Source organism: Eublepharis macularius, chromosome 12, assembly GCF_028583425.1.
Source record: "Eublepharis macularius isolate TG4126 chromosome 12, MPM_Emac_v1.0, whole genome shotgun sequence".
Lineage (NCBI taxonomy): Eukaryota > Metazoa > Chordata > Lepidosauria > Squamata > Eublepharidae > Eublepharis > Eublepharis macularius.
The window spans coordinates 47,728,497-47,738,581 of record NC_072801.1 but is presented as its reverse complement, the minus strand read 5'-3'; the positions used below and the strand labels follow the sequence as shown (position 1 = coordinate 47,738,581).

General features: G+C 44.9%; 1 protein-coding gene across 1 annotated transcript; it reads left to right on the top strand.

Moving 5' to 3' along the window:
- Positions 1–939: 939 nt before the first annotated feature.
- Positions 940–9,560, top strand: BCL2L12 (BCL2 like 12). The gene is made up of 6 exons (XM_054994974.1): positions 940–1,100; positions 2,207–2,574; positions 4,230–4,391; positions 5,417–5,517; positions 7,819–8,070; positions 8,523–9,560. The coding sequence occupies exons 1-6, from the start codon at positions 940–942 to the stop codon at positions 8,568–8,570; spliced, it is 1,092 nt and encodes a 363-aa protein (XP_054850949.1). The 3' UTR covers positions 8,571–9,560.
- Positions 9,561–10,085: the final 525 nt, after the last annotated feature.

Sequence of the window (10,085 nt, the reverse complement as noted above, 5' to 3'; positions counted from 1 at the left end):
AGTGATGTGCCCAAGGTCTCCCCGTGAGCGTCCGTGGTAGAGTGGGGGTTTGGGCCCGAATTCTCCCAGATCGACACTATTTTGTTTCATTTATAGCCTGCCTTTCTGCCCAATGGGGACCCAAAGCAGTTTATATCATTCTCATCTCCTCTGTTGTATCCTCAAAAAGCCCTGTGAGGTGGGTTGTGCTGAGTGTGTGTGACTGGCCTGAGGTCACCCAACAAACTTCTGTGGCAGAGCAGGAAATCAAACCTGGGTTGCCCAGGTCTTAGTCCCATCACTCTAGCCGCTACACCACACTGACTGTGGAATTAGCCTGAGAAATGAGTATATGTATTGGGCAATGGTCAGATCGGAGCTTTCGAAGGAATTGGCAGTGACACATGGGCTTTGTTTCCCTTGCACTGCTGTCGCTTGGCTCACTCGAGGCATACAGGGCTATATGCTGTGCTGTGCTTGTGTGCTGGCTTGCACCAGGTTGATCTGTGGGGGAACAGTTGGTGGTAAAGGATATTCTTGTCTTTAGGCAGGGAGCTAGCCTTTTGAAACCCTTGAAATTCTTGGGGAAGGGGAAGAGAATGGGGGCAGGCTGTTGATCAGTAGTATGAATGACCAAGTAGGGGCCCCAGTAACACCTTTAAGACTAACCAGCTTTATCGGATGCATCTGAGGAAGAGAGCTCTGGTTCTCAAAAGCTTATGCTACAATAAAGATGGTTAGTCTTAAAGGTGCTACTGGACTCTTTACTATTTTGCAATTACAGACTAACACAGCTAACTCCTCTGGAGCTATGACCAAGTGTGGGGGGGAAAGTGCAATAGGTGATAGAGAGGAATGGCAGGAAGAACACTGAATGTTGCATTTCTCCCCCACCCTGCAGTGATTAGTAGATGGGCAGGAACAGTGACCTTTCTCCGTGTCTCCTTACCTTACAGGCTCATGGCGGGGAGTCCGCTTCCCCATAGATCACAGAAGCAGGTGAGAGAAGAGACCCGGCGGGTACTGGAAGCGTTCCTGCAAGGAGTACTGAGCCCCAGAGATACAGGGCCCTTGGGTCATGTGGGCCGCACCTACCATGACCCCCAACGTTACATATACAGGTAACATGTCTCACTAGAAACTCGTGACTTCTCTGTGAAGGAAAGTGGATATAGGAAACCCAGTAGAGGGCTCAGTCTGGCTAGGAAGCTTGGGCTATCTAGAATGGTATTGGATCTTGCATGGTGAAATTCTCGGTTGGGATCTAGAAAGCTTGGATTCTCCAGGAGAAGAGTGACTCAGAGGAGCCTGGCAGCCTGTAAGTGTTACCTTGGATTCTTTCTGTGGATAAAGATTTCTGTGGTTTGTTGCTGAGAAGGAAAGGAATTGGGAGCCAGGAAGCCTGGCTTCTTTGGGCCAGGATGGACTATAATAAGGCTTGGGGGCGGGGAGTGCATTTTACTGTGAATGTACCGGCAGCCTGGCTGAGGCTGGAAGCCCATTCTCATGGTCTGGCCTGGTAAGATGATTGCAAGCTTTATAAAAAGGATGTTCCTTTCACACTTGTGAGAGAATTTATATGAATGGAGTAAAGGGACTAGGGGAAGATGTCTCTAGTAGCCGTCCCCATTGATACATCACCCCCTCCCCACACACACATACCTTCTTGCAGGTAGAATCAGAACAAAATTCCTTTATGTTCCCTTAGTTGCTACTGGCAACCATATATTCCTAAAGAATGATTATTTTATTGATATTTAAATTTGTTCTTATTGACAATTTGGTTTTTAAATTATTATTTCTACTGTTTTAATTGTGATTCACCTGAAGTCTGGAGAGTCTAAATATATAATATCCATTTCCTCCTCCTCTTCTAAATATATAATAGTCACACCGTTCTAAATCCATGGGTATCAATGCATTTGCACTGTTAAAAGATTACCAGAGTCAACTCTGCTCTTTCCAACATTGCGCCTTCCTGGATTTGGGAGATTGCCCCAACAGTCACAGTGACCCTGCAGTCTCCTGTTGCTGGTGGGAATGGGTAGTCTTACGGTCCCTGGTGGGTGGTGGGCCTACGTAGTGGTCTGACCACACCAGCCCTGGGGTGCCATGCTACAAGTTTCTCCTGGGGCTAGAGAAGTGATGATCAGGACCCCAATGCACCCGCTTGGGCGTAAGGCAAAGAGCCAGCACCCCATGATTCCATTACCCTCTTCCATTGCAGATCTCCGACCGAACATGCCCAACCCTGTCCAATCTGGTCCAACGTCCATGAGGAGATTAACCGTGTGGAAGAGAGAAAACATGGCTTCCGTACCAGTATCAAGCGCCTCTTGCAGCGGCGGCCCAGCCCCCGAACACCCCCTGACAGCCTCCCTCCCTCCAAGGATTCCTTAAAGCGGTCCAAGTCTGGAGGAGAGGGGGCCCACCAGAAACGTAGCTTCTCCTTCAAGAGCCTCCTACGGAAGAAGGGGATTCCCTCAGGGGAGATGGGAGGCCCTGCTGGACCCGGTCAGCGCCCCGACTCCTTGCCTCTTGCTCCTTGTTACTGTGAGCAACTTCCTGCTGTCCAGACAGAGCCCCAAGCAACCAGTAAGGAAATGCCAGCAAACCTTATTTGGAATTTTCTTTGCTTCAGAGTTGGGGGGGTCCCAATTTCCATGTGTCACCCCTAACTTTAGAAAAGCCAGGAATTTAATTATATATAAGAGGGTACTTGTGAGGACTCTCAGGGAAGGGGAAATCCCATTCCTGCCTTCTTCCCCTGCTGGCTCCTTTTCCTCCTCTAGCCCCCTACCCCCGACAGTTTGTTCCATTTCTCCCATCGCCTCCAGGCTTCCTCTGTTCCTCCCCACGTTGCCACTTGCTTCCTCTCCCCTCCTCCATGCCACTTGTTCCATTTCACACACCCCATTCTGCTTGCTTCCTGCCTCTCCCCACTGCTTCTGCCTCTGTTCCCCCACTGCATACTTCCCCAGCCCTGCCTCCAGCTTCTCCTCCTCCTGGTGCTGGTGGCTGGAGATATTTGGGGTTGCTGTGTCCATCCAGAATGTGACCTGAACTTTGTTGCCCCAGCCAGTGTCTAAGTAGACATCACATTTCCTTTGGGGAGTATTTCTTTAAACAAAACACAAATTGGGATTTTATGGAGGGCTGCCACCCAGGCTTATAGAACCTTAAATTGTTGCCAGGACTAGCCCTGTTTTGTGGCGGGGGGGTTATCCTCGTGGTAGCTATCCCTTGGCTTAGATATCAGAAAATGTCTCTCTCTTCTGTCCAAGGAGCTCAAAGTGATATGTTACCTTGACAAAAGCCCACCTTGAGGCTGGAATTGAACTGGTTTCTTAAATTCCTGCCCAAATCTGTACCACAGTCCTGATGTTGAGGTTGCAGGATGTATTATTCTGGAAGTACTTAAACTGCAAGCTGAAGATACTTTGATTGGCATAACATATGGCTTCATTATCATTTGATGAGATGCATGGAGCAGAATTTGTGATGAGCTTTACAATATGGTTGCGAGAAGGTGGGCACATGATCCAGCTATTTTGCAGAACCTTCTGGGTCGGGTCAGTATCTGGATGGGTGGGAACATGGCCCATTTGGTCTTGAATTCCATGAAGGAAAAAAGGCAGAATTTTTACATACACCTGCTATCCTAGGCTTCTGAATGAGCTGCTGCATTCATTAAGCTCTTACCAGGAAGCCGTGGTCTGTATTCCCTTGGGCCCCAAAACAAATCCATGATCTTTCAAGCAGGGTCTTTTGGGTTGAGACACCTCCGTTTTGTCCTCCCAGCTGAAACGGGCCATTGAAGCCCATCAGATATTTGCAACCTAACAGCTGTACTTTAGATGTTGAAGCAGGTATTTTATATGGCAAAAGCCTTCCGGTTACACAGATCTCTTTACCAGATAGTTATTTCTTAGCGATGCTCGTTGACTTAAGCAAATATTTCCAACCATCACTGTCTATAGTGATTAAACTCAGTATATTTTACCTCTTCAGATGATAGTCATTAACAGTGACCTGGCTCTCTGGTTATGAACAGACTGCTTTTCCTTCTTGCTTGTTGAAAAACTGTGTAACTTGAAAGTGTTCCTATCCTTTCAACAGCTATGGAAGTGGTATCATTTTTCTTTCTTTTGCATCCCTTAGTTACGGGATAGCAAACATAGCAAAAGACTAACTTGTTAATGTAGAACTGAGCTTTCTGTGCTGCTAACTTTTCCCATCCTTTATTCTAGATAATGAGGCAGAGGATACTGAATTTTATACACTGGTGGCCCAGAAACTGGACCACTTGATAAAGCAGCAGCAACTGATGAGCCCTTCCACAGGAAAAGGCTTGCCTTCTCCCACGGACGAGTTCCGCACTCTTTCTACAAATTCTGCATCTGGCACATCAGGTACTGAATTTATTTAATTGCTTGCGGATGTGTGGATATGTGCACATGCCTCTCCTTGTCCAGAAAGCTCATTTTGAGCAAAAGTGCTTGCATTAATCCCCCCTGCTTCATAGCGCATACAAGTTAAAAGACTGAGGCTCCCATCCTTGCTGAGTCTGTATTGCTGAGTTTTGGAATTGTGAGACAGGAAAGCCAATCCTCTACAAGCAGGCAAGGCAGTCACAAAATGGTTCCCCTGGAGCCAATCACAAAATGTTGGGTAGTTCTCAGCCAAGTATCCTCCTATAACAGAGGCAGCCACTTCCAGATGAGTGCTCTGTATAGGAGCAAAGGCTCTTGAGTTCTTGTAAAGGATCTCCTACACCAAGGGAGCAGCCGAAATCCAGGATGGCTTCTTTGCTTTGAGGAAGGGATGCTGCTTGGTTTCAATTTCAAGAGAGGAAGGCAGGGAGAATTGATCCCTGTATGCCCACACCACAGGGGAAGTTTTCCAAGCCTAGAAGTAAGACAGTCTGGCTGTATGGGCAAGCTGAGGGCACAAGGCTGTAACATTCCTGCCGAGGAGAAGCTGAGTATTATTGCTAATCAGATAGCTGATCGGGAACAATCTGCAGCTCCCTGACATTTTTCCTGGTCCATTGAAGAAGCCTTAGATTTCATTCTCAAGTCTCAGGAAACAAACAGGTGCTAGGAAACAAATTGGCAGGTGTCACAGTGCACCTGGGGGCTACGCTGAGGGCCATTCGGTCATAGAGATTAGGATTTCCCTGGTCCTTTGCTCTCCACAGCACCCCCTGCTGTATCTTCAGTGACAGTGAAGACTGGGGTGAGGGTGATTCAAATTTCATATTTAGGCCTGATCCGATTAGGAATTCTCTAACCTCAGGATCCTTTCACCTCCTTTATGGTGGCAGTGACCACCATTCCCTGATGGTCTCCTTTGCATTTCTCCCTTACTCTCTTGTCATACCTGTATTTCATTTTGGAATTGCACTGGGGTTGACCCTTGCCCTTTCCACTCTCAGTTAATTCGATTACACTGGAGGGAGGCACGAACGAGAAAGAGCAAGTCCTCCAGAAACTGGTCGCCCTCTTGGAAGAACAGGCCGGGATCATCAACAAGGAGGTAGTTGCGAAGCTACAACAAACAGGCCAGGCGGGCTGAATTTCTCCACTTGCTTTTTAAAAATAATATCCCCTTCTTAAGTCTCTCCACCCTAAGCAAACTTATTCAATCTCGGCTCCTGTGGACTCTTTTTCTCTTCAACCAGGCCAATCCTTTCATCTGGAATAGCCTTTCTGTAGTCTGTGAAGAATGCCCAAACCATGTCTGTTGAAAGCCCTCATGGCTGCCATGAGAATTTTGTGACATGCAAATGGCCCCGAGTCTTTCTGGAACAACATTTCTGCTTATCTCCTTCTTGTATGAATCACAAACCCACTCCTTCCATTGAATCTCAGGTGCAACAACAGCTCTGCTTTTCTGTGACTACTATTTTTGCTCTGCCTCTCTCAGTGTGAACTCGCACAGCACCATACATCTGCCCAGAGTCCTCTGTTTGTCAGTTCTTCCACTTCCCTTTTGCCTACCTGGCCTTCATCCAAGATCAGGCCATTTCTCGTGCAGCTTCTGAAACAGCCTGCCTAAGGTTTTGCAGCACACTTCCTCCTTACTTTCAGGATGGTGTGTAAGGCCTTTCTTTTTCAAAGTATGTTCTGAGGATAATGAGGGTAATTTGTTTTGCGTTGCTGTTTTGAGAGGGGGGGAGCTGTTTTCTTTTTGTGGGCATTTAATTTATGCTGGAATTTGGGGGTTGTTTTTTTTTAAGTTTGACTAGGAGGGTTTTTTTGGATGGTTTAATGTAATATCTGATTTCTGTAGTTGCCTGCGGTAAGCCATTCAATAATCAGCAGAGAACACATGTTTTCAAATGAGTTCTATCAACACTGTCTGCTCTCTTCCCTTTGTTCTTGTTTTATACAAGCTTGGCAAATAAATTCACAAAAGTCACTCACCCACAAAATATTTCTGCTAATGTGCCTGCTCATGCAGACAAGTATCTATGACCTATTAATAGCCAGGGTTTAAATAAAAGAACCTAATCACTTAACAGATTGCCAGCTTTTCAACTAGCCCCTTTAACTGTCTTTAATAGTTTGATTTCCAGCAGTTATGCAGATTATCATATTGAACTCTGTGCCATGAAAAATCTTTTGTCTTTTGATTCTTGCATATCAAACCCATATTACAAAGACAAGACCAAGCCAGGGTATTGTTCCTTCTAATCACTGATCAGTTGGCTCTCAATTTTAATTTACAAAAGCAAATTTGTTTCCCTGGAGCAATTCTTACTTGCCACAAATGAGTAGGCAAGTTTCTCTTTACAAACCTGTCTAGCGTGGAAAACTCATGCATATAGACTAGAAGTCTTCTCCTTGATATGCTATTTTTTCTGCTTGCATGGAGCATTTAAATAAGAGATTCACCCTGCATGAACACCCATCCATCTTGCTCTGAAGTGGCACAATGCAGGGAAATTTTATTGTGATTTTGTGGCATGTGTACATCAGCCTTAAATAAATACAACAGGGAATTGATTGGTATTCCAAGTCAATAGTTTGGGTGTAGAGAAGAACTCACGTTTCCCTCCTAGTGATTGTTTATATACTCACCTATTTATTTACTTTCTTATATTAAAACGTTTATATTCCGTCTTTTCTCATGGCTCAAGGCAGCTGTCCATACATAATGAAGTCAGTGTGGTATAGTGGTTACAGTGCTGGACTAGGATCTGGGAGACTCAGGTTTGAATCCCCACTCTGCCACGGAAGCTTGCTGGGTGACGTTGCAGCAGACACATACTCTCAGCCTAACATACCTTACAGGGTTATTGTTGGGAGGATACAACAGAGGAGAGGAGAATGATGTAAGCCACTTTGGGTCCCAAACTAAAGGAATGCAATATTCTGTGAAGTACTATTGTGAACACCATAGCTTAAAAAGGGATCTGGAAGTACTAATAGAAGGTGGAATCTGGCAAGAAGTATAGCAGCCCTTAGACTAGGCCTGCACAGCTTCTCTAAATGCATTCTTGATGTTAACTTCAGATAAGGAGCTTTGTTGGTCTGCAGTTGAATAGCAGGATTTGAGTCCAGTGGCACTTTAGAGACCAAAAAGATTTTCAAGGCAAAGACCCACTTTTGAGAGGTAAAGCTATGAAGAAGATACCCGAAGAAGGGAGCTTTGACTCTCGAAAGCTTATGCCCTGAAAATCTTGTTGGTCTCAAAGGTGCCATGGGACTCAAATCTTGGTGTCAACTCAATTCTTAGTAGGCCCTTGTGACTTGAAATCAGAGTTGCCCTCACATGCTTTGCTCTGACATCTGAATTCTTGCTCTTTCACCATCTTTTTTCCCTCAACGGTAGATCGAATCAGACCCGCTGCTCCGGAGCACCATCTCCCGCCTGTCTTACCGCAGCTTCTCCCGCATGGCTGAGGCCTTCACCTCCCGTGCTCCACCTGGTATCCCAAGTCCACAGCTGGCCAAGTTAGCCCTCACCATGGAGCTTACACGAAAAGTAGCCGGCATCAACAGCCACGCCGTGCACACCCTCATGGGCTACAGTCTGCAATATATGGATATGTTTGTGCCATGGTTACAGCAACAAGGTGGCTGGGTATGTGGAGAAACCTGCAGGCATGGTTTTTTACTCAGGCCGGAGCTATTTTTGTATATAAATGGATTTATAACCTGAAATACAGCAAACAGGAAACTTAAAAACCAAAGAGCTGGCAAAATTTTAAATTCGATTAAGGCTTTTGGAGCAAGCAAAGCCCCAGGGGTGCTGGCAGTATCTTGGAGATCTGCCTTGGCCTCCGCTGGTGACTGTGAGGTCTTGGAGGATGATGGGCATAAGCCATGCCGGTTGCCTTCTCCCACACTGCCCATCTCAGTGGTGCTGTCAGTGCCTCAGTTGGTTGAGGAGTGGTTTGTCCCCGTGTGCTGCTCCTGGCACATGTGCCAAGGATTACCTACCCCGGGTATAAAGCTTGTATAAAACAGATGATTATGCTAAAAGGCGCTTTGATAACAACTCGTGATCCTAATGTTTCTTTCTTTTCTTTGTAGGAGAATATTGTGGCTCAGGACGAGATTTTTGACCTACAGATAGATTAACCCTCGCAAAGGAAGGTTGGGGTGGGATCTGTATGCTCTCAATCCCACCACCACCATCACATGCCAATGTTCTTATGGCTGGGACGCTAGGGAGGGTACGCACTTGGGATTTGTTTTCAGAAAACTGTCCCCTGAGGGGTATCTTTTTAATCGTTCAGAAAAGTTCTCTTATTTCTCTCCTCACCAGGAGACATGCCAAAGAGATTTCTTCCTAACACTGTGAGTGGACCTCGATTTTTGACAATTGCAGGGCTAAAGCACTAAATCTTGGGATCGACACTAACGGATTAGCAGTGTCACCCTAAACAAAGTTATACGTTCATTGATTTCAATGGATTTAGGAGATAACTTTGTTTCGGATTGCATTAACCCAGTTATTGCCAGCTTGGAACCATTTGCACTACTTTTGAGCTTTATTTTATTGAAAATCTGTTCTTCCAATATTTAGAGGTCTGTTTTTTACATTTGTAATTCTCTGGGGAAAGGAGATTTGGGACTCTTAGAAAAAATGGAAAAGGTAGTGTATGAAAAGCAAGGAAGAGGATGACATGAAAAAATCAGGTGTTTTTTAACTGGCTCACTCTGTGGCTGCTTAGATGCACTCCATATTTTAAAAATTCCCTACTATGATGAGGACTGGCAACTTGGTTGTGTTTTTTAAAATGAAATGATAACTGTGAATTTCTGGGTTTCGCTGGAGGGACATAATCCTTCCATCTGTTAAAATTATTCTGTGTGCCTTATACTCAAATGAGAACTGAATGTGATCCTGTATACACTTACTCAAAAGGAAGTGTAACTGAGTTTGGTGTATATAATAAGCAGCTAGGTAGGTTGTACCCTGAGACTTCAAGCCTGCTGTAAAGCTAACTTGAGTTTAATGGGACTATCTACCAAATAAATTTGCATAGTTCTGGCCACAAACTCAGGGAACATATGTGAATGTTTACATAGAACACTAATAGAGCTTTGGAAGATGTGATTTTTTTAAAAAAAGGAATTTTTATTAAAATATTTAAATGTTACAGACTTTTGTAACTGTATCTTTTGATGTTCCTCTGTGTCACAGATTTCCAACATGAGGCCTATGGGCTAAATGCAACCCTCTGGACCCCTCTGAAATTTAATTCTACCATAACTACATCATGAAATTGAGGCATTATGAATTACTGACTAAAAGTAAACAGATACGATTAAAGCCTCCACTGCACTCGCAAAATACTCATAAAACAAGCACCAGGGCCTTTCAGCTCCAATGTTCAGTGTTGATTTTGCCATGTGGAAGTTACTGAGTGGTTAAAATTGGGGATGAATGCACAACACTGCCTTGATGTTCATGTGGCCCACTACTGAAAAAACTTGGATGTCCCTATTCTATGTTGTATTTCCAGACTTCTTCTCAATTCATCTGTATAAAGAGTTCGACTTCCATTTTGCCTCAGATTTAAGAACCAGTATCAGTGGCCACAACATCCAGTCTTTGGTGAGGTTTGTTACTATCTCATCCTCCACCCC